Here is a 27745-nt window from a genome sequence, read left to right as displayed (position 1 = left end):
AGGCCATAGAGTGTGGGATGGCAGTAATCAAGTCACCCACCTGAAATGTTGTCTTTGCTTAATTGCAGAACTTCAGAATACATTTTTAACGTTTGTTTTCTCTGTTTAGCTCTTCTCACTGATGGAGATGAAACCTCCTATTTCTCGAGCAAAGATGATTCTCATCACAAAAGCTGCCATTAAAGCTATTAAGGTAAAGTACAACAAAACAGAGATGAAACTGTAAGAGCAGCAATGTTTTATTATTTCACTTGCAAGTAAATACTCAGGATTTCCCAGTCTCAGCTTCGGGGATGGTTTATTCTAGTTGCTGTTAAGGCTGTTGTCTAGAAACAAGTGGGTGGTGAATATCATCCCTTGATTTTGGACTAGGAGCAAAATGCCAGCTTGATTTTTTTGAGTCGTTGCTTTTTCATGCTACACCCACTAGAGTGTTGTGATTTTTGTGTGATAGCACTAAATATTGCAGGATGCAGCTGCACCTTAACATGTGAAACCAGTGTGGATTGCATAGAAAGCTTTCGCTAATACTTGACAAGCTCTGTGCCTTGCGTGCACACTGACACACGTCTGCCTTGGGTCTGGGTTTCCTGCATGGAGTATTTTACTCCATGCCTGACTAACTCAAGTTTGGGAACATCCTGCTTTTTAGAATGTGACTGCAATGTTCTGTTGCCTTTCTGAAATGTTAGTAAGCACAAAGAGTTAAAATGCTTCTAAAATGATGTGCTTCTGCTGAGTAGATGGTAAATTAATGGATGTATTTATTTTCCAGCTCTACAAGCATGTTGTCCAGATTGTGGAGAAGTTTATCAAAAAGGTAAAAAGGAAAAAAAAAACAAAACAGGTAGATTTATTGATAAAGGGATCTGCGTGCTTTACTAGATATTACTAATAATGCTAGTAAATAACCAGAAAGGCTTCTGTTACTTAGGGATTGAAGGAGGAAATCCGGGTTTGTTAGGATTTCACACTTTTTGCTATCACTTTGTCCATATAATCTCCATATGTGGTTTTCCATAATACATTAGGAGCGGGGAAAAGAAGTAAATTGTGAGATTTCCCATCTTCCCTATGCAGCAGCTGGGGAGGAACCTGGAGGTGTTGAACTTCAGATTGATTGTCACTAAGACAATACGTATTTCCAGAGAATGCAGTGTTCATGCTTGCCTGGGCATGAAGAGCAACGGGCTGGAATGCAGAGCTGTGTTTCAGCCCGAGAGCAGATTTCCTGTGAGGCTCTGAGGGGGATGTTACCTTGCGGTGTCCCTGCCTAACGCAGAATTCCCGTGCTGTTCGCAGTGCAAGCCGGAGTACAAAGTCCCGGGCCTGTACGTCATCGACTCCATTGTTCGGCAGTCTCGGCACCAGTTCGGAACAGACAAGGATGTTTTCGGGCCAAGATTCTCTAAAAATATTACTGCCACATTCCAGTATCTGTATCTGTGTCCATCTGAAGACAAGGTAGGACAAGCACGTCTCGAGTGTTGCTGTGCATTGATGTGGTGCTGCCTTGGTGCTTGCACTCCTGTGACGGTGATTTGGGGATTCTCTCTGACCCTGGTAGTGACTGTTGCTGAGAAGGATTATCAAAGGCGATAGTTAAATGCAAGTTCAAGTTCAAAGATGTATTTTACCCGACCTCATCAGTTTTGTTTTGCCTGTGCTGACACTTCAGCAGTGCGTATTACTGTGCCAAAAGTTTTTCCTCTTGAGGCTCCTTCAGGAAAGCTTCCTCTGGAAGGCGGTGTCTGCCACAAGAAGAAAGTGTTGCAGGAGAAGCTTTGATTTTGTAGGCAGTGACTGTCCTGCTCACAAATGTTTTCTAAGAAAATCATCATGTTGATTTCTTTGGTCTTTCCCAATCCCATACTCGAGTTTCATTGGTGCTCTTCACTGTCAAGGCTGGTCTAAGGCCTCATTTTTGTTAGTTCTGCTGTACTTGTTGATAGAACAGAGGCTCAGAAAGTGGTGTGAATTTCTGATGGTCCAGAGAAGATGGTTTATGTGACCTCTGTCAGAACAGTTTTGAGACTCCCAAGATCCGTGTGTTTTAGAAGTTGCCAATTGGTTTCCAGAAAATCACCTACTCCTTCTTTCTTTATAACAGTGAAATACTCCTGTTCTACCTAACTTCCTCCATAACTCTCTAAATAAGCTTTTGAAAGGCTTGGATGCTCTGTAGTTTTCTAATGTGGAACATTTAGACCTTCAGGCATTGAATCTGATATTCTGGAGCTCCTGGGTTGATAGCCTGTGAAACAGAGCAGTCCCTTCTCCTTCCTGTTTCTGTGTTAGCATTTTTTTCATCGAAACGAATGAGACTGTCCATCTCCTTCATGGCACTACTTGATACAGGGAATATTTTTATTTATAACATGCTTGCTTTAATGAATGTCCAGTTCCTAAACAAAAAACCCCTGATCTGCACATACACAGCAAGTGTGGGTAGTATCTGAAGAGGATAACTCTTAACTTTTTTTTTTTTTAAACAGCCTTTCTGTAAAATTAATGTGTGACTGAAAACAAGAGTATTGCATTTGCCCATTTTTTGGCCTTTGTATAATTTTCAAGTCTTCTGGAGAGATAGAATACCCAAAGCAAGAAAATGTTGCTGTTTTAAAGTTAACTGTTTTTCAGACCAAAATGTTACTTAAAAATAGGCATTTCAGGTTTCTCTGCAATTGATGTTATTTTAGCAAACATTTTGTAAAATTCTTTAATCATTCAGGTAGAGGTGGATTTACATGGGTGTATATAACTGAGTCACAGTGAAAGAACAGAATCAATTCACTTGAAGTAAAAGGTACTTAAAGCTTATGTATGTGCAAGTGAATGACTAAGTCTGCAAAAAGGACAGCAATACAACGTGTGTTCTGACTTCTACCTTCTTGCATGTTCCAGCTGAAGCAGCACAACTACTGAGACATTTTTGTTTTAATGCTGGGCTAAAGAAGGAAAGGCCGATTTCCAGCTTGTTCCTGGAAGCTGCATTGTTCTTCATGTCAAAAAAAAAAAGAAATGAGCTTAAAATAACAGCTGACAATCAGAGGTTCTAAATTAATCCTTCTGCAGTGATCAGTGAGGACGTTTCTCACTTGCTTTCCTCATCTTTTGGATAATGATGGAGATGCAGTTTCTGGCCTCAACACAGAATTGCTTGGGTTAGGAGTAATACCAAGCGAGGATCCCTCAATCTGACTGCAGAGCGTTGTGGTAGCATTTTCTGGCCTAATTGTACCTCTCTTTGTGAAGGCTTTCCAGCTTATCTTCGTTTTCTTCTTTTGGTCACGTGGGTTGGTTGTTTCATCCCTCTGTGACCATCTGTGAAGACGTGGGGCTGAAATGATGTCCTGGATTGTACATCACACCTGCATTTCTGACTGGCCAGAATAGCTTTAGGGAAATGTCGCAGATTGCTTGGGCAGGGAAGTAAGTCAGCAGTTTTTATCTTTGCCAGTTCGAAGGTGTTGCTGGCCTCTGTCATGACACAGGGTTTGTTAAATTGGTGTGATTATGTCACGTGCTGTTCATACCTTCTCTGCATACAGAGGATAAAATGGTGACTTAAGGAAGCTGCATTCAGCATTGGTGCTTCCTTTTGTTTCAACAGAGTAAAATAGTTCGTGTCCTGAACCTTTGGCAGAAAAATGGAGTATTCAAAATTGAAATAATTCAGCCTCTCTTGGATATGGCAGCAGGAACTAGTGCCACTGCACCCATGGCAGAGAATGCTACTAACAATGAAGGTAGGAATGACATTTTACCTTTTGCTCTCAAAGGGCAAGTGGCAATAGGTTGTTTGCTTTCAGCACAAAGTGCCTGCTCTTAGTTCCAGCAGTGACATAGCAATAAATTCAGCTTTGTCACAATGGGCAGCCAAACTCATTTAAAATAAATGCTGATACTGTACTTCAGAAATTATTGGCATGTGAATACTGACTTGGGAAATACCTGAAATGCTTACCATGTGTATGCATGTGTACATATGTATGTGCACACTTACAGGTGACTTCAGTGTCCCCTCTTAGATACTATGTTTTCTTTCGCTGTGAAATATTTTTATGTCATTTCTCAATTTTACAATTCTGATGTTATTTTTTAATGCCAGAATCCAGGTAAGTAAGTGGGATCTTAGGTATCTTCCTTTGAGTCAAGTTAGTAGCTAAAAGCAGCAGCTGTCAGCGTCTCAATGTGCAGCCCTGCAAGTCTTGAAGTGGTGTTCCATGTCCAGGTTCTCAGACAGAACACTTGTGCCTGGGATTTTGCACGGGCTGCTGGCTGAGAAGCACCGACCTGCAGAGCACAGCAGTGCCAGCCTGCCCACAGTGCCTGCACTGACCTATTTAGTGCCACAGAAAAGCTGGGAGTGAGGTTACGGGGAATATGCATTCCACAATTCCCTCTTTCTCCCGAGGGCTGCTTTTTGGCTCTGTACTCCGTGTTCCACACTGAGCTTTGGTAGCCTCCTTATTTACTGTGCTCATGGAGTAGGACTGGGAAAATGGAATGGAGGGAGTGAGGTGTGGGGAGAGACTGCAAAACAGCGATGCACAGCAGCACCAGTGAAATCATCTCCAGCTGTGTTCAGCGAAGTGTATCCCATTAAAGGTTTTATAAACCTGGCAGGGGCAGGGAATGCCTTGGCATCCAAGCCTGGGGGCAGAGTGGTGGCTGTACAATTGAATTTTGGGACAGGTGAGGGGTGCTGCATGTCCAGCTTTCTCTCTCCTCACTGGGGGTGAACAGGTTGGCTGCCTTCTGCAGAGATTTTCAGTGAGATTATTCAGATGCACCAGAGGGGATCATTTGGCCCTGAAATAAACGTGCTAATGAATAATAATAAAGACATTAATGCATTATGTGAAGTAGAGTCGGTTTATCCCATAAAGACAGAGAGAAATGCAAATTTTCTCCCTTGAGCAAGCAAATATCCTTCTGAATATATACAGGAAATAATTTGGGAGTTACTTTGTATTTAAAAACAACACATACCTTTTTGCTTTATTTTTATGTTGCATTTCACTTCTGGGAAAGTATTATTCAACACATTTGCCTGTGCTTGCTGCCTGTCAACACTGAAGTTATTTGAAGTGCAAACAGAGGAATGGCTTTAAAGGAGTTGCTATTGCAAGGCAAACATGTTTGCTTAGTGTTTCAAACTAAATATTTCTATCTCTGGAGCTTTTTTTAACTCACTCCTTGTACAGCTTTATTATGTCCACTAACACAGATTTGCTAAAGAATAGTTACTTACAGTATGTAGGAATTGATGGGATTATTGCTAATTTACTTGGTACTGGCAAGATGTTTATTAATAAAGGTGTTGTAATGTAAGGCAAAGAGAATGGGAACACTAATAGTATGTCTTAAATTGTGATCTCAGTTTCAGCAAAGCTCAGTGGAAATGGGAGTCTTTTCCTGGAAAAATGAGTAAATATCACTTTCCTGGTGGGAGGCTTTATCCATCAGCTGCAGGTGTGGCTTGTGCACGTGCAAAAGAGACACGTGAACAAACTTTATCAAAGAAGACTGCCTGTGAAGCAATCCTTAAAAACCTTTAATTATTGCTAGACTTCTCAGCAAAAGTTCAGTTACTGGTGGAAAATACTGAGAGAAACTCAGCTGCTTTTCCCATGAGCCATGAGATGGTTGACTTGGATCAGTCATGTGAAAGGATGAGCCCAGATCTGTGGAAGCAGAACCACCACACTGAGGGTATTGAAGCTCATTGCCTAATGCTGTTTGAGTGAAAGCTTTTCTAAACCTGCACAGCTACAAACGTGGAGCTGGGAGCTAAAATTCCGTGTGGGACCAGCTTTTTTGTCTTAGTGCATCCCAAGTGCAGGTGTGAGCAGTGACCAGAGCAGTTCATGGCAGAATGAACAGAATACGCAGCTGGGGTGGTGTAAATAGGTCCTTTTGGGTTAAATAGGGGGTTGTAGCCGGGCACTTGCTGCGAGGAGCAAGAGGAATGTTCTGGAGTCACGCCGCCCTTTCTGTGTTCCTGGGAAACCCTCAGGTTCGCCACCCCCTCCGGCCAAGGTTCCCTCGGAGCCCCCTCAAGTGACTGCGAACTCAGTGCCCAGCGTGCCGCAGCTGCCCAGTTCTGATGCCTTTGCAGCTGTAGCCCAGTTGTTCCAGACAACACAAGGACAACAGGTAACCTGCTTATGGATTCCCTTTAGCTCCAGTTTCTATGTGAAATGAGTGAGGAAATGGTGGAATTGATAGCCTGGATTTGAAGCAGAAGAGCTTCCCTAAGGTCTTCAGTGAAAGACTTGTAGGACTTAGAGTATTTAAATTCTTCATCCAGTAATTGTGATATTTGATGATACTCAGTTATATGTTCCTAAATAATTAGTTATGAATTGATGCAGTAACAGGGTTTTCCAGCACAGGTGGAATATCTTGAAGAAAATGGGGAATTTTATTGTTCAGTCCACTTAAATGTTTGCAGTGTTGAAGGGCCTGAATGCTGCAATGTTGGGATCTACTGAATTTTGCCACCAGCGTATTTAAAAAGGGACTCTTGGTCTTGGTGTAAATGCTCCACGGTTCAGTCAGGTTGTTGGTGTGTTCGTCCCCTGCCACAGTCTGTATTGACATAAAATCTGTCTCCTACAGCTCTTGCAATACTTGGTGTTTATATGAGAACGTACACATAATACTGTCTTACGTTTCTGTAGCTCCAGCAAATCCTGCAGACCTTCCAACAGCCTCAGAAGCCCCAGTCACCGGTCATAGACAACACTGTGATGGCTCAGGTTCAAGCTATTACTGCTCAGCTGAAAACCACAGCAGCACAGCCCCCAGAGCAGAAAGCTGCTTTCACAGCACCTGAGCAGAAAACATCATTTGACAAAGTAAGTCTTGGTTTGCATTTTCTGAAGCTGAAGAACACTGGTTTTGGACAGTTTTTATTTTCTATCGGAATACAGATTTGTATTTTTCCCCAATTCTAATCTTGTCTTTAGCTTCAGAGCTTACATATGTTGTAAGACTTATGATAATAAAGATATTTTGGCTGCCAGTTGTGTAAGATACAGAAAAAATAGTTGTCCCAATGTGATTTCTTTCAGAAGCTGCTAGATCGGTTTGACTATGATGATGAACCAGAAGCAGTGGAAGATTCAAAGAAAGAAGATTCAGCTCCTTCCCCTTCAGTGTCTCAGCCGGCTTTGTAAGTTCTGTGCCATAATAAAACTAAGGAATCTTTGTCCTAAAACATTTTTAGGTTAGAAAGTAGATGAAAATTCCAAGTTAGTTCAGTGTTTAACTGCTACAGTCCAAATTTAAAACATTGTCAACAGTTTTTGGTGGGGTGATTTTTGTGTCTTGTTACTTTGGTGATCTGGTGTAGATCTGTGTTGCCTCGTAGATGGAGGACTGTGTTTTGTAGAGAAAAGCTCAGTTTTGGTTACAAGATGAGTTCCATGTTTTTACTGTACAACTAAGTGTGTCAGGGCATCACTGGATCACTTTACTGGCTGGGGAAAAGCTGCTATTCCAAACACTGTGGTAGTTTTTAAGTATTCAAGAAGGGAAAATTGGCTTTACAGCTTTATGTTGGCAAACATTCAGTCCCCACTCAAGCAAGCTCAGACTCCTGTTTCCCTTTTGCTATGCATTATGATAAAGTCTGGAATGACATGACCACATCCCAGTTTTTTCCACAGGACCTCTCTCTCATTCAGTGCACAGGCTGGATGGTGCTCAATGCCGGGGTTAGTCCGTATTTCTTTTTTCCCTGCTTCAGTATGTGGCCCCATGTCTTACTCTCTCTATCTGCATCTAAACCCTGCTCTCAAAACCAGAACCACTAACTCTGTCATCAGCTTTCTGACTGTGTCTCTCACCTTGAGCACTTTATGTCCACAAGTAGTAGTTCATTTAAGTGCTTTTGAAGGAAATTGCTAGTATTTGCCTTAGAATACAGATGGAACTCTGGAGTACAGAAAGATGAGGTAGCTCAAACATAAGCACTGCTTGTGTCTGCCCAGCTGGAGGCTTGTGGGCATGTGTATGTTCTGTTGGTAGTGCTTCAGAGCCTCTGTCCTTAGTACCTCACAGCTGTGCAAGATGTCCCTGAGGGTGGGATTCTAGTGTTTCCAATCTGGGCATGCAAGCTCAGAAATTCTCTCTATAAGATACTGATATGTCCAGAATCTTCTCAGAATTGTCTTTGAACGCTGCAAAGTTCCATTTTCCGTCGCCATGAAATTCCTTTATCCCCCTGAAATCCTGCTGAGTTTCTTGCACAGGCTGCATCCTGCAAGCAGGTCCTGTTACCTGCACAGACCTCCAGAATTCCCTGAGCACTGTCCATTCTGTGTGTTGAATCAGGAAGCGATGGGCATCGCTGTGATCCTCACGTGATACACACCCCCTTCTCCTCTGCCCTACTTCCTCCCGAACCAAAGTATTTTCTTACGGCAGAAGTACAGCCAGTTTCTTTTCCTTGAGGAGAAAAGCACTGCTTCTTTTGTTCCCACAAGAGGAACTGCGAAGGAAGAGAATTAGCCGAAGGCAGAAAAGCTTCCTGAAATGTTTCTGTAGGCTGAGATCTTTAGCAAGCTCATATAAGTACGGGGGGAGAGAGGCTCTAACCTTTCTGTAGCATCTCTTGAAATGTGAAAGGACTACTCTTAGAGTGGAGAAAAGATGAGGAACCCACTCTTTCTTCCTTTGCTTTTTTTTTTGTTGGAAATGGGATCATAGTAAAGATAATTGTTCTGTCTGAAGTAGCAGCAAGAATGTGTAAATGTGTATAGAAATCTGTAAAATAAAGACAACAAAATCTGTGCATCTACTGACTTGTCTTACCAAAATATTCGTGGTTTTAGTGGGTTTCCAGGAGAAGGCATGCAACAGCCAGTATTTCCTCAGCTCCCAAATATGGATCCTTTTCAGCAGCGGATGATAGGAATGCAGCAGGATCCAATGCGGCACCAGGTAACTTCAGGATTTTCCCTCGTCCCCCTGTTCTGTTTTCTATCCTTTGCTGTTTTCTTTGGTGCAGAAGTAAGGAAGTGGTTTTCCTGTTGGTGAAGAGTGAATGTGCTTAGCCCTCCATCTTTCCAAAGAAACGTATTTTTGTTGTCTGTTCTAGTCAGGCTTTGAAGGACAAGATTGTTACTTCTACACCCTAATGCTTGGCCTGCTTCATCTTTCCCCCTTTTGTTGTGACTTTTGAGCGGACATAAAACTTTACTTGAGCCAGCTGGGAAAGCAAATGGGATTTCTTCTCCTAGCTGGAATTCTATGTGTTTTTCCTTCTCCCAAGGTGCCGCTCCCTCCTAATGGGCAAATGCCAGGTTTTGGTCTCCTGCCTACCCCCCAGTTCCCACCCATGGCTCAGCCAGTGATGCCTCCAGCAGCACCAGTGCAGCCAACTTTCCAGTCTCCTTTCCCAGTCCAGGCTGAACCACACCTGCAGAAACCCCACCAGCAGGTGAGCAGCCGTTACAGTGAACAAACCGACTTAAAATGCTCTCGTACGTGTCTTTCCTGAACGTGTGGATTGTCCTGGGCAGAAAGGTCAGGATGACCAGGACACGGCCGGCTACGAGGCTGGCTCTGCTGGGAAGACAGTTGGATAGCTCCAGGACTTAACCCCCTTCCTGTCTCCAGCATACTTCAGGCTTCTGAAAAGTTGCAGTAGGCCTCGCTTTGCCTGGGATTTTGATGATGGAGCAGGATTCACTGACTGATCTTAAGGAATAAAATCATATTCTGTGGAGATGCAGGTGGTGCTGAAATAGGGTAAAATGTGGAAAAGCAATAATTAGCAAATTGAAAATGAGAATTGTGTAAATTATTTCTGTGATGTCTTTTCAGTGGCTGTATTAAGTACATGCAGTACTGGACCCTCTCCCTGTTAGCAACCACAGAGTAAAGCTTTTGAGTCACGTTACTCTTTAATTTCACACATTTGAATATTCAGTGTATTTTTAGTGCTGTTAATTTAGTCTGAGCATAAGAAGAAATAAAATGCTTGTGCTGCTTGCCCATAACGCCAGTCAACTTTGTGTTTTAGGATATGGAAGTGGAACAGCCGCCCATTCAGGAGGGAAAACGGCATGTTTCTGACAGTAGGAAATCAAGATCTAGATCTGCATCAAGGTAAATGAGTGAAAGTTCTTTTAGTGCGGGAAAGAAAAGCAGATTACCAACTCTAAGATATATGAATCTGTGAAAGTCATCTCCCTTCTAGGGAAAAATTGGTATCTCTGCAGTTCTCTGTTAATGGGAGAGAGTAACTTCCATGTCTGTCAGTCCAGAGTAAATTTTAGGGAGACAGAATGCGATAGTTTAATTTTGCCTGTGCTCTAAAAACACTTTCCTTATGAAAACATTTGTGATCTGTGTGCTGTGGGACTTTGTGTGTCACATCCCAGCTGACCAGGCAGATCTGGCTCCGCTCTCCACTTAGTTGCAAGTCTTCCTCCTTGCTGAGTTCCACATGATTTCTCTGAAGGCTTACAAGGTCTTCCACACCTTGAGCAGTTTAGAACTTGAACAAGATGTAAAATACAACTTCAGTGGCAGAATGTATTTATGATCTCCTTTTTAGCCATTTTTTGTAAAAGCATGAAATATTTTCCTCGCTGATGCAGGTGTAACTTTTTCTGTGTTGAAGGGGACACAGTTTTGGTGGTCAGCTTCAAGACAAAATTAATAGATTATGAGAAATTGGAAAGGAATCAGCTGTTCAGCTGAAGTGCGCAAATAAGCCACCGCAGTCATTTCCTGTAGTTCTAAATGCCTGTGAATGAGCTTGGATTGATTTATTCCTTTATTGACAGAACTCGTTGGGTATTTAAGCAGTTAACTGAGGTGGTGTGTCAGTGCCAGGGTGACCAGGGTGACAAGCACTGACCGTCCGTGGCTCTGGTCTCAACAGGTCCCCCAAGAGGAGACGCTCGCGGTCGGGCTCGCGCTCGCGGCGCTCGCGTCACCGCCGCTCCCGGTCGCGCTCCCGGGACCGGCGCCGGCACTCGCCCAAGTCCCGCTCCCAGGAGCGGCGGGAGCGTGAGCGGGAGAGGGAGCGCCGCTCCAAAGGCCTCCCCCAGATCAAGTCAGAGACTGTCAGTGGTGAGTCTGCTCCCTTCGTGGTTGTGTAACTCTGTGTGTTCCAGTAATGCCATTTTCTGGGTGATAGTTTCAAAGTTTTTGTGTTCTTGGATATAATGCTACTTGTTGTGGTTTCCGAGGCTCATCCAAACAGAATAGAAATTAACAGCCTTGTGATTCCTGGTAGGAATTTCACCGCACTTCCTGTACTTCCTTTACTCATAGTAGACAGTTTAGCATTTTTGGAGTATCTCCAAGTTAGAAATATCTTGGCTGTAAAATGAGAAAAGGAAATACTGAAACCCCATGTTCTTATTTTCCTTCCTTCGAGACATATAAGGTAAAGCAGATTGAACAAAAAGAATTTGAGTTAATTGTAAACTAATACAGTCTTTCTAAGTATTCAGTCTTGTGTGTCTCTCAACCTGAAGGGGAGCTTTGACCTGGAAAACACACAGGCTAATGTTTGGATTTCTGAAATAATCCTGGCTTTGCCAGTGTTTATAGACCAAACATAGTAGTTGTCTTCTGAATATTCCTTGGGAGTGTGGAGTCTTCTCCAAGGTCATCAAGTACAATAAAAACATTCTTTCTTATATATGAGAGACAAAAACCTGAGCTATTTAATGGGCCAAGACCTGGTGAATGACAGTCCCAGGGGTGTAAAGGCCTGCGGAGCCCTGGTAGCTGTTCAGTGGAAGCTACCTGGCAGTGCTGTGAGATGTGCTGCTTTCCCAGAGTCTGTGACATTGGCTGTCAAAGTTTGCGGTTCTGTATCTCTCAGCTGGAAAATTTGGATGAGTATTAAACGTTGCTGCAGTCATCTGCAGCCAGTGGGATGCCTTGAGCTCCTTCCCTGGTTACTACCCTGAATTTAGCATGGGCTGAGACAAGTGTTGGTTATCTGTCCTGTAAGGAGCTTGTGTCAGTAATGGCTCTGGCAACCTGTGCTAACTCCTGGTTGTAGTTTGCAGTACCACACTCTGGGTAGGACAGCTCGACAAAAGGACAACTCAGCAGGATGTGGGAAGTCTCTTGGAGGAGTTTGGCCCCATTGAGTCGATCAATGTGAGTATAAGGGGTGCAGTGAAAGCTGCTTTGATGTGCTTGGGTGCAGAACATCTCTGCAGGCTGCTGTGAGGCAGGGTTATTTCTGACACACTCCAAAGAGTTGGGCTCTCGTTTCCTATCTGTTGTGCTTTTAGTGTGTACACTCAATTAATGTGGCTGAGTTATACACAAACAAGAGGGAAGCTGCTTTGGTTTCCTGCAATATAAAAATGCTCCTGGGGTAATACAGAAGATTATCCCATTTTCATAAAAATCCTGCTTTCTCTGGAGAACAAGGAATGGCAAGTGAGGAGGTGGCTGCAGAATTACATCCCATGCTTCTGAGTTCTTTGGCTGCTTCATTTTATTTGATTATAGGAATGTGGACTCTCAGCTGGTGTTCTTGCTGCTCTTCTGTCATTTTAGCCATAAACACAGAGAACGATTGTTTTATTTTGCTGTATTTAAGGATATTTTATATATAAATTATAGCTGTTCCAGTAACTTCAAAAATTTCATTCATTCAAACAAACGAAAAGAAGTGACTAATTTTCTTCCTATTCCCAAATTTTGTAAAACAGCATAGGAATTTTTTCCTCAAATGAGTTACAAATAAAAATTATTCCAATCTGCAGCTAGAACTGAATGTGGAGGTGCAGCTGGCAGAATGAAGGGGGATACTAGTGTGCAGTCCAACAAAGTAACTAATTGCCAGACCTTAGAATTTACATGAACACTATTGTTCAGCAATTTGAAAGGATTAAATATGCAAAAATCAGCTGTATTTTAGAGTTGTGGAAGTTTTCAGAAGTTGTGGAAGTTTTAGTTCAGTAGAAATGTGTATTTCCAGAAGATATGGGCTTTCTTAGCCTCTTAAACCAACATCCCCTTCCATACTTCCATAGCCCCTTTTGGAACACGCGCTGATGTCCCAGTTTGCTGTAACTGAGCATGTGTGTGTTGTTCACTGGTTTGTTACCTGCAAAATGAGCTTTTTCCCTTAAACCCCACCCAGATGATACCGCCCAGAGGATGTGCCTACATTGTCATGGTGCACAGACAAGATGCCAACAGAGCCCTCCAGAAACTGAGCCGAGGCAACTTCAAAGTCAACCAGAAATCCATCAAGGTACTGCTTGGAAAACGTCAGGCTTTCCGAAGCTGCTGTAATTACTGTCATCCTGTCTCGTCTGTGCTGGGTTTTGGGGGGTTTCAGGCGTGTATGTGTTCTGGAGATAGTATTCTGTAAAACTCTGAAAAAATACAGGAGTGAACCAGTTTTTGAGAATTGCTGTTCCTGGTCTGTAGTGGGATTTTCAGTGGAACTTGTATCAGTTTCCTTGAAAGATTGCCAGAAATTGTCTGTTTAATCAGCAGAAATGGTGTTCTTTTGCTCGTTACAGGGGACTGGCAATGTGTGTTTCTTGTTGCCAGTTATTTGTCTCATAACAGAGTTTCATTGCATCTGATAACCCTAAAAGAGTACTAATAAATAAGGAAGTATGCATTAATTAGTAAACTTCTTCCTTCTGTAGAATGTCAAATTAGTGTGACACTGTCCTCCAAAGGGAAATGGAATTAACTGTAGCGGTTGGGGAACATCAGAGGAAGCTGGCTTTATACATTTTTACAAATGGTGTGCAAGAGTCAAGCCAAGGAATAGGAACTAAGTCTGCCTTAAAAAAAACTAAGTTCAGAGTTCTGTAGCTGTTTCTCTTGTGCTTTTTGCTTTTTACCCTCAAATGCTGTTTTGTGCGAATGAAATATTAAATCCATTAAAATGGAAACATTTTGCTGACCACTGTTATTTTCACATCCTCCAAGATTGCCTGGGCTCTGAATAAAGGAATAAAGCCAGACTACAAGCAGTATTGGGATGTAGAGTTGGGTGTGACTTACATACCATGGGACAAAGTGAAACCTGAAGATCTTGAAAGCTTCTGTGAAGGAGGAATGTTGGACAACGAGACCCTTAGTCCAGGTACAGTGTTACTGCATGTTCAGTTCTGTTACTGGAACTTTATTTCAGGGTTTGGCAATTTCTGTCCAGTTTGCCCAGTTAGCTGGTGATTCTTGTATATATGCTCTAATTGTAGCATCTCTTCATGCTGAGCACACAAAAATCAGTTCAACGTGTGTGTTTTAAATGGAAGTGTAACAAATGATGGACATAATGTTAGTGTGTTCCAGTCCTCTCAGTGCTTTTCTCTTTCCCAAAGTGCCCCCTCACTGATCCCTCTTTGTGCTTAGCTGGCTTTTCCCAGGAGGTTCTGACAGACAAAAGGAGCTGGATTTCTTCAGTGAATTAAGTTTAAAGCTATATTTGATGTTTCTCTTATTTTGCTGCAATTGTTTATAGTTGTATTCTCCTTTCCTTTGTTTTGGACTTGAAGATGTTGGGTTTTTTAGAAATGAGTTCTCAAATTAGTGAAAAAGCTGCTGCCTTCGTGCCCGAGAGCAATAGAATGCACCTGTTGGAAAGATTGTCCCAAAAAGCCTTACAGTTTTTGTCACAGATAATGTAGTAGAGTCCTGGGCATGTGTAAACACTGTCAGTGCAAAGGATTGTTAAACGACTATGGAAAGGAACAATTTTATTTGCTGTTTCAGATTTTGCTGTGTTTAAATGAATTTGGAATTTTTATTGTCAGAAATCTGTATCGATGCGTCTTAGCTCTGTGCTGCTTATTATCCGAGTATCTTCAATTAGGTCATTTTTGTAAACACGACCAGCGTGTTTCATGTAGCACTGCTTGTCTGACCCATGTCTGTTGGGATCTTGTTTTGGACAGAGTGGAAGGGAATTCCCAAGAAGTCTGAGAATGAAGTGGCTCAGAATGGAGGCGCAGAAGCTGCACACAATGAACCAGTGTCACCTATTCCCAAAGCTTTACCTGTCCCAATTCCTGTTCCCATGCCTGCACCAATAACAGTACCTCCTCCACAGGTCAGAGTTGTTCCACATAAATAAACAAGATCTCACTTAAAGTAATAATTCAGGGAGGGGGGGAAATGCCATTTCTCTCAGTCACAGAGAAATCCCTGCAGTAGAATGTTTGTTGGAGAGGGCTGAATTGCATCTTCAGGTTTTGTGATTGGCTTTTTTTTATTATTTGTTTTACTAATTAATTTTCCTCTAAAAGCTTTTCTTATTGACAGATACTCCACTACTTTTATATCAATAGTTTCTTGTCAATATTAAAGTAGTAGAATCCCTTAAATCAGAGCTTATTTAAATTTGGAGCTTGATATAAATCAGAATTAAAGAAAAAGGAAACACGAGTCACTCTAATGTACAGACTCAGGTAGTGAGAAAGAGACGAGCAGAGGTTTTTAATTGCCCTGAAGTTGTGAGCATTCCAGTGGATCCTGTATGGAAATCCATGCTGGTGGATGGGAAGGAATCCCAGGCACTATGTGAGGGGTATGTGGAGGTGAGTTACCGACATGCACTAGTACCCATTTAGCACAGAGGAGAATTTTTCAAAGAAGTTACAAAGGCAGACACGACTGGTGTTGGTATTTTCAGTGATGGGAGAGAGCTAATTAGATCTTTTGTGCAAGTCCCCGCCTTGTTGCAGAGGAATTTGAGGTCGCTGAGGTGTCCTGGTGGAGCTGGACCAAGGCAGAGGTCCCCAGCAGGACAGAGAATCATTTGGGCGCTCTTGGGGTAACCCATCTTTCCCCTTCCTTTTTCCTAGGTTCCACCCCATCCGTCAGGGCCTCCCGTGGTTGGTGCACTCCAGCCCCCTGCTTTCACAGCACCTTTAGGAATCCCCCCTCCTGGATTTGCCCCCGGGGTGCCGCCGCCGCCACCGCCTCCGTTCCTCCGGCCCGGCTTCAACCCGCTGCATTTACCTCCAGGTTTGTGGGGCTGCGCCAGCCGGGGCTCTGCTGGGCCCGGAGCTGCACCAGCTGCACGGGGTGCTGGGCCACGGGGGCACTCAGGGCTCTTCTGTGCTTTTTGTAGGATTCCTTCCTCCCGGGCCACCGCCTCCCATAACTCCTCCGGTCTCTGTCCCGCACACTCCGGCAGTGAACATCCCAAACTGTAAGTGTTGGGCCCTGTGGAAGGCCAGGGATCCTGCAGGAATTGCTGGATGGTGTTCAATGTGTCCTTGCCTTGTTCCTCAGCTACAGCAACTGGTGGGAATGAGGACACTACAAAGGAGTCGAACGTAGGAAATCCCATCCCGACAGTAGTTTCTGGAGGCAGAGGGAATGCTGAAAGTACCGACACTTCCAAAATATATGGCACTGTTCCACCTCCTGTAGCACCTACCAATGTCCCTGCTCCCGTCACCCAGGCTGTTCCACTCCTTGGTAAGTTCCTCTTGGGTAAGTTCTGCACCTCATTGTTCCCTACATTTAAAATACCATTTTGACTTGGCTACTGACTTGTACTCCAGGGCAAAGGGAAGCACATTTTTCTCAACTTGCTGAAATTTCTGTCCTACTGTTGGCTTTGAAATCAGTTTTAGAGGCTTAGTTTTGCAGACAAGGAGCAGTCAATAATTTTTATTATTGAAGATCTGGTTTCTGAAGAAACAAAGCCATAATGTGTAAGTTACAAATTCAAATGCTGTCCCACTTTTAACAAGTGAAGGTTTATATAGTGTAGAAAATGAACTTACAGCAGCACATCTGTATGACATAGTGACCAGGTTTTAGACTCAACTATTACATGTATAAAATTAACATGCAAAGAAACTATTTTTAGTGTGTTTTTGAAATCTCTGAGGATGGGGTACATTCTTTTTATGTAAGAAATAAATTATTTTAATAAAACAGAAAACCAAACCCTTTTATTCAGCCCTGCAGTATGGCAGGTTTTGAAACCTTTGTAAGAATATATTATTTAAATATTAGCAAATGGTTTTTTGACTAGCAAACCCAAGTTAATTGGGGGTAGGTTGTATAAATTACTTTTCCTAATACGACACAGACGTGGTCAGATTTTGACAGGGAGTGTGAACTGCCCCAGAGCTCTGCTAAATGCTTATTTTATGATGGTTTTGGATGGGCTAGTGTCAAGAATTTACTCAAGACACTTGTTACCTACAAATTTTAGTGAGATTACTGCATTTATGGGATTTTGGGTCTCTAAATGAGAGCGTAAGAAATGAATGAAAAAGTTAATTTTGTGTTAGTGGGGTTCTGCCCAGAACTTCACAGTGATCACGGAAGAAAACCAAAGATTTGTCTCCCTGAGAGGTCACTGCTCTATTGGATGTGAGGGCTGAATTTTCCATCCATGACTAATGATTTATGTATCCTTCATGTTGAAAACTTGACAGAGACCCTTTTCAAAACAGAGAAAAGCTTAAGAAACTCTGTGTTGACACCATGGAGCCAGGGAATTTTGTTAGGAATTGCAGAAATTCACACCTTCCTGCTGAACGACACTTTCTGTAAAGGTAGCACAGTATTGCCAGAGCTTTGGAGTTTCACAGGACTGTCTTGGACAGCATAACCTGAACTTCATATTCCAGGCCTTTGGAATGTATGAGGTTCCTCTGCCCTTTGCTGTGTGTCTGCACACATAACGAAAAGGTTTTAGAAAATGAAGACTGAACTAAATTAGACACCCAGATCAGTTCCTTGGCCAGCAGCTGCCTTTTATTCTTAAAAATACAAGGAAGCTGAATGTGAGAAACTTGGAAATCAAGAACTACCCTTTGCTTTTGTTAACTCGTTCACTGAGGATTTGAGGCAGATAAAGTTCTCCATGTGGTCAGAGTGACTTCTGTCAGTGAGGGGAGGGGTTTTGAGCTCACAGAGCAGTCCTGGAGTAATGGCTGAGATCCGTGTGTTTGCCTAAGCAGTAGCATCTGATGTTGGGGAGTGTCTAGTTTCAAGAAGTTATTTATAATTAAAGAGTTATGTAAAACCCATCCTGAACATTCTGGAGTTGGAGGGCACTGTTGAATCTGATAAAAGAGACAGGAAAACCAGAAGACACAGATTATAATATTTTATGTGATTAAAGATTAATGCAATTAAAAGGTTAATATCAGTTGTTGTGGCTTTCAGCAGGTTAGCACAAATTAAACTTCTCAAAAGCACTTTGAGTCACTCATGCACTGGGTGTAGCTGTGCATGTGGGAGGCCAGAGAGTGTCCTGGGAAGGATGAGGAAATGTGCTCCGGGTACTTGGGCAGGATGGGAGAGCTCCTGCAGCAGGCTGGACTCAAGGGATGAAAATTGCTGGGATGAGGTTGTGGGAGAGATCCAAACTTCTTCTGGCCTGGGAACACTTCCTGTAATCCCTACAGAACACAGGAGCTCTTTGATAACTTCTGTAACTTCAAAAAATGCTGCTTCTCTCTCTGGGTTCAGCTTTTCTGTGGAAGACATGTTACAAAGTAATTCTGAATGGATTATTGTAACATTTCATACCCTTTCATAAGTACTGTCTCAACTCCACTGATTTCCTTTGTGGCTCCACTGTAATTCCTTCATCCCTTCCAACCAGGACATGGTTGTGCTTCAGAGGAGTGATGCCTCTTGGACATTGGGTCTGGATTTTTTGGGGTTTTTTTCTAAAGTCCAGCCTCAGGTTGTTGTGATTTAGTTGTGCCCTTGACCTCACTCTCTGCTGTTCGACCTTGTTGTTCATGGGAACAGGACAGTCCAGGCTGTGATGGCGCAATGAGTGTGTGCCCAGGGAATTTAAAATGATCTGCAGAGCAGGTATTTGTAGGCTCCTTTGACGTGTGCCCGCTGCAAGATATAACAGCCTTTAAATTCTTTGGGATTGGCCAGTGTGTTCCCAACCCTGAGCAAATGCTGTAACTCAGGCCAGTAATAAACTGCAGATGCTGTGTTTGGAATATTCAGATTCTGTGATGTATTATCCTGATGAAATGCACCCTATAGCAGTTGTAGGTCCTGATCCTAGTGCTCTTTTTAGCCAAATTCTTACAAGGATCATAACACGTAACCAAAGCTTAGTTATTCTGGAGTTCCCATCGAACTTGGCATTCACTTCCCGGTAGTGCAAGCTCAGTTATTCTTCTTTGCTCCCCTGGCGGTTTGTTCTGAAGTGATTTCTGTAGTCTGCATTAAATCATAAAATACAAATACAGCATTCTCTGAGCCCCTCAGACTGTGACTGTCACGGAATGTTGGGATTTTTGGCAAGTTATTTCAGCTGTGACTCCATGCTTAGGCCCTTTCATTTAGGCTTCTTTCTTTAGTTTTGACCTGGTCTGAAAGATCCTGTATCAAACTCCAGCAAAAATCCACCAGACTTACAACATGGTCCCTCTCTCAAGAATTCCCTGGCAGTATTTAATGTTCTAGCTGTAGGATGTCACATTCCCTGCTGGAGAACATGCAGAGTGTTGGAGAGCAACAGCTTCAAACTGGAGTGAAAACCTTACGCGGTTGTGCTGGATCCATGAGCTTTTGGCTTGTTCCGTGTGTTTCCATGAGGTTTGTGTGCTGGGACAGACAGAAACCACAGAGCTGCACCTGCCGGGAAGTGACGTAAGGGGTTGTGAGTTACTGTAACCGCTTACTGAGCAGAGTTTGTGTAAAAGTAAATCAGGTGTGTCAGCACTGGTGACATGGTGTGCTAGTTTGAAAATAAACCAGTGAGAGGCACCAAGTCAGAATAACAATTTAATGGAAATTAAAGAAAAGGAAAAGAAAGTAAAAGAAAACACTGACAGAGCCAAGATACAACCTGAATCCCTATTAGGCAGGGTAGTGGTAGCAGTCTGGTGGAATGGTGGCTGCAATCCTCTGAAGTGGTGATCCTGTAGTAGAAGGGGTCTGCTCTTCCTCAGAAAGTCCAGCGGTGGCTGTGTAGCTCCTGTCCTCTGGAAATCCAGTGGAGCCCGTCCCTTTGATGCTCAGAGTCCCAGTTATATCCATGATGGGATGCTTGGTTCCTCCCTCTGGGTGGAGCATCTCACAATGAGGTAATGAGTCATGAGGCCAGGTGTTGATTAGGCTCGTTAACAGAAGATAGTCCAGAGGGAGTTATCTCTGAGTCATGCAGCAGGACAATGATGGGCCATTAACAGAAAGATAGTCTGGGGGGAGGAGGCAAGGAAACACTGCCCCACCTGATTTCAACAGCTCATGAGGATGGTAATAGAATACACCTCAACCCAGGACATTATCCACCCCTTATTCTATTACCATCTACATCATCCCAAATCAATACCTTCTTAAACTCTAAACACACATACATATATATATATATATATATACAATGAAACCCTACACACCGTTCTCACCTAAGATTAGGTCTCCCTGTGGTACACAACGGGTTTCCCCATCTTTTTGCATTACCCACCAAGTGCAACCAGGTCCTTGAGCAAAGACAATCCCACGGATGGGTTTGCCTTTGCCTGAGGTGGGATTAATCCAAACAGTCTTTCCTAAAATACCTCTCAGGTGTACCACAGGGACTCTATCTCCATCCACTGTGTGCAAGGGTTCAGACTCGGCAGGACCAGCTCGATTGATGGACCCTCGGGTATTGACCATCCAGGTAGCCTTCGCTAAGTTCGCTTCCCAATTTTTGAAGGTCCCCCCACCAAGTGCCTTTAGGGTGGTTTTAAGTAGTCCATTGCAGCGTTCAACTTTTCCGGCAGCTGGTGCATGATAAGGAATGTGATATATCCATTCGATACCGTGTTCTCTGGCCCAGGTGTTGATGAGGCTGTTCTTAAAATGAGTCCCGTTGTCTGACTCGATCCTGTCCGGGGTGCCATGTCTCCACAGGACTTGCTTTTCCAGGCCCAAGATGGTGTTCCGGGCTGTAGCATGAGGCACAGGGTAGGTCTCCAGCCATCCAGTGGTTGCTTCAACCATGGTCAACACGTAGCGCTTGCCTTGGCGAGTTTGGGGAAGGGTGATGTAATCAACTTGCCAGGCTTCCCCATACCTGTACTTTGACCATCGTCCACCGTACCACAGAGGCTTCACCCGCTTGGCCTGTTTGATTGCAGCACAGGTCTCACAACTGTGGATGACCTGTGAGATGCTGTCCATGGTAAGGTCCACCCCTCGGTCACGGGCCCATTGGTATGTTGCATCTCTCCCCTGATGACCAGAGGCATCATGGGCCCAACGAGCTAGGAATAATTCTCCCTTGTGCTGCCAGTCCAGATCCACCTGTGATACTTTCACCTTGGCAGCTCGGTCCACCTGCTCGTTGTTGCGATGTTCTTCATTAGCCCGACTCTTGGGTACGTGCGCATCCACGTGTCGAACCTTCACGGTCAGCTTCTCTACTCGGGCGGCTATGTCCTGCCAAATCTCAGCGGCCCAGATGGGTTTCCCTCTGCGCTGCCAGTTGGCTTTTCTCCAGCGAACCAGCCATCCCCACAGAGCGTTAGCTACCATCCACGAGTCGGTGTAGAGATAAAGCCTCGGCCACTTCTCTCGTTCAGCAATATCCAAAGCCAGCTGGACGGCTTTAAGCTCTGCAACCTGACTCGATCCACCTTGTCCCTCGGTAGCTTGTGCAACTTGCCGTGTGGGGCTCCATACTGCAGCTTTCCACTTCCTGTTAGTGCCTACAATTCGGCAGGAACCATCAGTGAAGAGGGCATAACGTCTTTCAGTCTCCGGTAGCTCATTATATGGTGGGGCTTCCTCAGCACGAGTCACTTGCTCTTCCTCTTCTTCAGAAGATAATCCAAAAGTCTCACCTTCAGGCCAGTTTGTTATAATTTCCAGAATCCCAGGGCGATTCGGGTTTCCAATACGGGCACGCTGTGTGATGAGAGCAATCCATTTGCTCCATGTGGTGTCGGTGGCGTGATGCATGGCAGGAACCTTTCCCTTGAACATCCACCCCAGCACTGGTAGTCGGGGTGCCAGGAGGAGTTGTGCCTCTGTGCCGATTACCTCTGAGGCAGCTTGGACTCCTTCATAGGCGGCCAAGATTTCCTTCTCTGTGGGAGTGTAGTTAGCTTCAGATCCTCTGTAGCTTCGGCTCCAGAATCCCAGTGGTCGGCCACGAGTCTCACCAGGCACCTTCTGCCAGAGGCTCCAGGACAGACCATGGCTCCCGGCTGCAGAGTAGAGCACATTCTTCACCTCTGGTCCTGTCCTGACTGGGCCAAGGGCTACCGCATGAGCGATTTCCTGTTTGATCTGGGCGAAGGCTTGCTGCTGTTCAGGGCCCCAGTGGAAATCGTTCTTCTTGCGGGTAACCAGGTAGAGAGGGCTCACAATCTGGCTGTACTCAGGAATGTGCATTCTCCAAAAACCTATGGCGCCTAGGAAAGCTTGTGTTTCCTTCTTACTGGTCGGTGGAGACATCGCAGTGATCTTGTTGACGACCTCGGTGGGAATCTGACGTCGTCCATCTTGCCACTTTACTCCCAGGAACTGGATCTCTTGGGCAGGTCCCTTGACTTTGCTCCTTTTGATGGCAAAGCCAGCTTCCAGGAGAATCTGGATGATTTTCTCTCCTTTCTCAAATACTTCCTTTGCTGTGTTTCCCCACACAATGATGTCGTCGATGTATTGCAGATGTTCTGGGGCCTCACCCTTTTCCAGTGCAGTTTGGATCAGTCCATGGCAAATGGTGGGACTGTGCTTCCACCCCTGGGGCAGTCGGTTCCAGGTGTATTGCACACCCCTCCAAGTGAAAGCAAACTGGGGCCTGCATTCTGCTGCCAAAGGAATGGAGAAGAAGGCGTTGGCAATGTCAATAGTGGAGTACCACTTCGCTGCTTTGGACTCCAGCTCGTACTGAAGTTCCAACATGTCCGGCACAGCAGCGCTCAATGGTGGTGTGACTTCATTCAGGCCACGGTAATCCACTGTCAGTCTCCATTCCCCGTTGGACTTACGCACTGGCCATATAGGGCTGTTGAAAGGTGAACGGGCCTTGCTGACCACCCCTTGGCTCTCCAGTTTACGAATCATCTCATGGACGGGAACCACAGAGTCTCTGTCGGTGCGGTATTGCCGACGGTGTACTGTTGCTGTGGCGATTGGTACCTGTTGTTCTTCAACTCTTAGCAGTCCCACGGCAGACGGGTCATCTGAGAGGCCAGGCAATGTACTCAGTTGTCTGATATCTTCTGTCTCCACAGCAGCTATCCCAAAAGCCCAACGATGTCCTTTTGGGTCCTTGAAATATCCATTTCTGAGATAGTCTATGCCGAGAATGCACGGGGCCTCCGGGCCAGTCACGATGGGGTGTTTCTGCCACTCGTTCCCAGTTAAACTCACTTCAGCTTCCAGTACAGTCAGCTGCTGGGATCCTCCTGTCACCCCACAAATAGAAATGGGTTCTGCTCCCACATACCTTGATGGCATCAGAGTACATTGAGCGCCTGTGTCAACCAAAGCCGTGTATTTTTGTGGGTCAGCTGTGCCAGGCCATCGGACCCACACAGTCCAAAAGACCCGATTATCCCTTTCCTCTACCTGGCTAGAGGCAGGGCCCCTCTATTCCTGGTTCTGGTGCATGTTGCTCCCTTCCGGTGAGTATGTTCCTGAGGTCCCTTCAAGAGGATCAGTCATACTGTCATTCTGGTACCGTCTGGAGTTCTGTGTGCGAGAGACCGGAGCAATGTTGACTCTAGATGCGCTTCTTGTGGTAGTTGTCCCTCTTTTTAGTTCACGTACCCTGGCTGCTAAGGAGGAGGTGGGTTTTCCATGCCACTTACTCATGTCTTCTCCATGTTCCTGAAGGAAAAACCAGAGATTACCTCGTGGCGTGTATCCTCTCTCCCTGGTTGGGGGGCGCCGGCTCCTAATGGCAGAGACTCTTGTTGGTTCTGGCGAGATGTGATAAATCTCTTCCTTAAGCTCCTTTTTCAATTTCTGATGGCCTTCTTCAACCAAGCTCCGGACTTGCTCAGCCAAAAGACTTGTTTCCACGGATGAGACATGGGTGCGAAATGGGGCTGTGACAGTGTCCTCGTAAATCCTCAGCTTGTTCACCAAGACGCCCACCCTGTCCTCGCCTTCCCTCCATTGCAGCGTTGCCAGGTAACGGGAGTATATCTCTGGTCCAAGGCGTGCGAACCTCAACCACATCTGTGATGTGCACTGGACACCATCTGGGCTCTTAGGAAATCTCTCATCTTCTGAGAAAATGATCTCCAGCACAGCCAATTCCCTCAGGCACCGGATACCTTGTTCCATTGTGCTCCATTTTCCTTGGTGTACCTGGAGGTCTTCTTTACAAAGGTACCTGTCCCTGACACTTGTAAGCAGTCGCCGCCAGAGGCTGAGGGTTTCTTGGGTTCTCCCGATCCCCTGGTCAATGACCACATCCCGGGACAGAGATCCCAGTTGCCTGGCCTCACTTCCGTCTAGAATAGTGTCATTGGCTGCAGCGTCCCAGATGCGGAGCAGCCAGGTCAGGATGGACTCATTCGTCTGGCGTGTGAATTCCCTCCGCAGGTCACGCAGCTCACCCAGGGATAGTGACCGAGTGATGATCTCTGGCTCTGCCTCTTCTGCTGGGTGTGAAGGTCCTGCTGCATCCTCGTCAGTCACTATGCGGACTGACTTGCTTTTTGATTTCTTCTTCTGCACGGGGGCAACTGCAATCGGTTTAGGCTGTTCTGGTTCAGTGATGGTTTGCGTGGGGATGCTGACAGTGCTTTTGGTTCCTTTCTCCTCTGTGTCAGTCTGCGTAGACATGGGCGCTGTTGTCTTGCGTCTGGCTTCTTTCTCCTCTGTGTCAGTCTGCGTAGACATGGATGCTGTCGTTTTGCATTTGGTTTCTTTCTCCTCTGTGTCAGTCTGCGTAGAGATGGACACTGTTGCTTTGCGTTTGGTTCCTTTTTCCTTTGTGTCAGTCTGCGTAGACATGGACGCTGTTGTTTTGCATTTGGTTTCTTTCTTCTCTGCGACAGTCTGTGCAGACATGGTGTTTGTTGCTCTGCTCTTCTTCCCTCCCTCATCCTGAGGATGCTGTGCCATAGCTCTGATTCTGAGCATGGTGTACATGGTGCAGGCTGTACAGAGAAGACAAAGCAGAACTGACAGCAAGTTTATGCTATCTTTGACATCCAGAGGGAGTTCAATATTTTCAAAAACTGCTGTGCCTGGCCTGAAAGGCTGGAAGAAACCACTCTCTACTCCTCCCACCAGGGGCTGGGTGCGATTGTTGAGGAGATCCCAGAAATAGGAGCCCAGACTAGGACAGCCAAACAAAATGGAGTATATTTTCCGAATGGCATTCATCGCCTCGCAGGTTATTATGCTATAGACATAATAAACCATTAAAGCAATTCTCATACCATTCCCTGGTTTTAACAGGAGTAATACTACAGGCAGGTAGTTCCCCATGTGAGGAAAGATATAGAGAGCAAGATACAGTACCCATGCAGACAAGCTGAGCACCATGGTGAATACAAAATTGTAATTCTGACTTTCTCTCAGAGCAGGCCCCACGTTGGGCGCCAAATTATGTGCTAGTTTGAAAATAAACCAGTGAGAGGCACCAAGTCAGAATAACAATTTAATGGAAATTAAAGAAAAGGAAAAGAAAGTAAAAGAAAACACTGACAGAGCCAAGATACAACCTGAATCCCTATTAGGCAGGGTAGTGGTAGCAGTCTGGTGGAATGGTGGCTGCAATCCTCTGAAGTGGTGATCCTGTAGTAGAAGGGGTCTGCTCTTCCTCAGAAAGTCCAGCGGTGGCTGTGTAGCTCCTGTCCTCTGGAAATCCAGTGGAGCCCGTCCCTTTGATGCTCAGAGTCCCAGTTATATCCATGATGGGATGCTTGGTTCCTCCCTCTGGGTGGAGCATCTCACAATGAGGTAATGAGTCATGAGGCCAGGTGTTGATTAGGCTCGTTAACAGAAGATAGTCCAGAGGGAGTTATCTCTGAGTCATGCAGCAGGACAATGATGGGCCATTAACAGAAAGATAGTCTGGGGGGAGGAGGCAAGGAAACACTGCCCCACCTGATTTCAACAGCTCATGAGGATGGTAATAGAATACACCTCAACCCAGGACACATGGGAATTATCCCAAGGGAATGTGGGCTTTGTCCAGCTGGGAGAGATGATGATCAGCTCTAGATCACAGTGACATGGAAATCTGGCTTCATACCTAATTTATCAAAGCAGTAAGGACGACTCCTGTGCCCTCTCTGGACAGAAGAGACTTGAGGCCAGCCAGAGCATTTGGGCTGTGTCATAGGAGTCAAGTGATGAAATTTGGGACACTTTGGCGTGTGATGGTTGCTCCTCCGAAACCAGTAAAATCTGTTGTGAAGGCAAGGTGTGGTTTTGCACATTGGGACAGAGGAGCAGGTGTCAGGAGTGAGGGAACCGGCTCCAGTCGGAGAAGCTGGGTCAGGAAATCACCTCAGGGTTTCTCTTGGAGCTCAGGGAGTTCTTACCCAGTTACTCCAAAGTCAGGTACTTCCTAAACCAACAGAGGGCTTTAACTTGCCCCAGACATGGTGTGTCTGTACCATGAATTTCCCTGGGCATTTTCAGTAAACTGGGATGTGTTTCTGGACAGCTCTGTAAGTTTTTAATTGGTGCTTGATTTGTCAGCAGAGTGAGGAAACTCCAGTAGTTCTTCTACAGTTGCTTTAGCGTCAGCATTGAAGGGGGTTGATATTTAAATGTAAATAAAGAGTGTGCAGCTCTCTGGCCGATGCAGTTCAGAATGAAAGAGTTCCAGGTACCATTATGTCACTTCAGTGCTGCAGTTTGGGTAGAAATAAGGCTGAGAAATTAAATGACTTGTACTTGTAAATGTGAAACTTCTCTCACAAACCTCATGTTCATGCTCTTGAAACCCACATCTGCTCTGCTGCTTCTAAGCAGAAGCATAGGCTTAACTTCTTCAGCTCTGTAGTTCTCAGTTACTCAATTCTGCCTTGTTTTAATCTTCTGAGGAAAATTAAAAGGTGTTTGTAGCTACAAGAATGTCCCCAAACCTCAAAATCCTGGGAGACATCATTAGCTATGTGTCTTGTGTTGTAAAATCTGTACTTCTGTCATGGGGGGGAGTTTAAACTGGCTCATGACAGACCTGTTATTGACTAGGAGGGGGAAAGGCTCTGCATTTCAGAGGCAGGAAGGGGGAAGACTTGCTGTTGGTACTGGACCATTTCTCTCCAAGAGTGTGACCCATGGAGCTGTGTCTGACTGCTTGGAGGGGGAAGGGGAGAGGATAGCACAGACTGGAAGATGCCACACGAGTCTTCTCACTGGCAAAACACCATTTCCTTCCAATATGAATTTATTTAAAGAGCACTCAGGTGAAAAGGTTTCTGTCAAAGATGTCCCTAAAAGTCAGTGGTGTGGTGAGCAGGCAGCACAGAAGGCTTGGCTCTGTCTGGGGGACAAATGCCGAAGCCGGAGGAGGGAGGGAGAGAGGGACACCACAGCAGCTGAGGGGGAAGTGGTGTGGCTGCTCACAAAGCTGCACCCAAGTGCAGTTTTCACTGCTGGCACTAATTCCAGCGTGAATTTCCACAGTATTTCCCATTCTGGTTTTACCCAGGCAGGGGCTGTGTTTCCAGGGCAGGAGGTGCTGGTGAGCAGGAGCAGATGGGAGCAGTGTGAGGGCTCTAGGAACACCAGACAGTGTTCCTGGTTCAGACTGAGGAGGCACCTGCCCAGGGGTGGGAAGGCCTGAGCTGGAGCTCAGAATTCCTCC

General features: G+C 45.0%; 1 protein-coding gene across 3 annotated transcripts in view; it reads left to right on the top strand.

The window, feature by feature from the left end:
• Nucleotides 1-27745, top strand: part of SCAF4 (SR-related CTD associated factor 4) — a 37401-nt gene that overhangs the window by 7772 nt on the left and 1884 nt on the right. Inside the window, exons 2-20 of one of the 3 annotated variants that reach the window (XM_069027117.1) lie at nt 110-193; nt 776-820; nt 1303-1464; nt 3614-3749; nt 6023-6162; nt 6690-6866; nt 7083-7183; nt 7680-7727; nt 8847-8955; nt 9287-9454; nt 10040-10125; nt 10907-11097; nt 12044-12144; nt 13142-13255; nt 13951-14107; nt 14919-15073; nt 15828-15990; nt 16097-16177; nt 16261-16449. In XM_069027117.1, coding sequence (XP_068883218.1) covers nt 110-193; nt 776-820; nt 1303-1464; nt 3614-3749; nt 6023-6162; nt 6690-6866; nt 7083-7183; nt 7680-7727; nt 8847-8955; nt 9287-9454; nt 10040-10125; nt 10907-11097; nt 12044-12144; nt 13142-13255; nt 13951-14107; nt 14919-15073; nt 15828-15990; nt 16097-16177; nt 16261-16449 — 2407 coding nt within the window. Of the gene's footprint in view, nt 1-109; nt 194-775; nt 821-1302; nt 1465-3613; nt 3750-3800; nt 5719-6022; nt 6163-6689; nt 6867-7082; nt 7184-7679; nt 7728-8846; nt 8956-9286; nt 9455-10039; nt 10126-10906; nt 11098-12043; nt 12145-13141; nt 13256-13950; nt 14108-14918; nt 15074-15827; nt 15991-16096; nt 16178-16260; nt 16450-27745 lie in introns of those variants that run through there. The other 2 variants (XM_069027127.1, XM_069027131.1) reach the window with 2 other exon arrangements.

This window comes from Aphelocoma coerulescens, chromosome 1 (assembly GCF_041296385.1).
Source record: "Aphelocoma coerulescens isolate FSJ_1873_10779 chromosome 1, UR_Acoe_1.0, whole genome shotgun sequence".
Taxonomy (NCBI): Eukaryota; Metazoa; Chordata; class Aves; order Passeriformes; family Corvidae; genus Aphelocoma; species Aphelocoma coerulescens.
The sequence above is the reverse complement of the archived record's forward strand: the minus strand, read 5'-3'. Positions and strand labels throughout refer to the sequence as shown.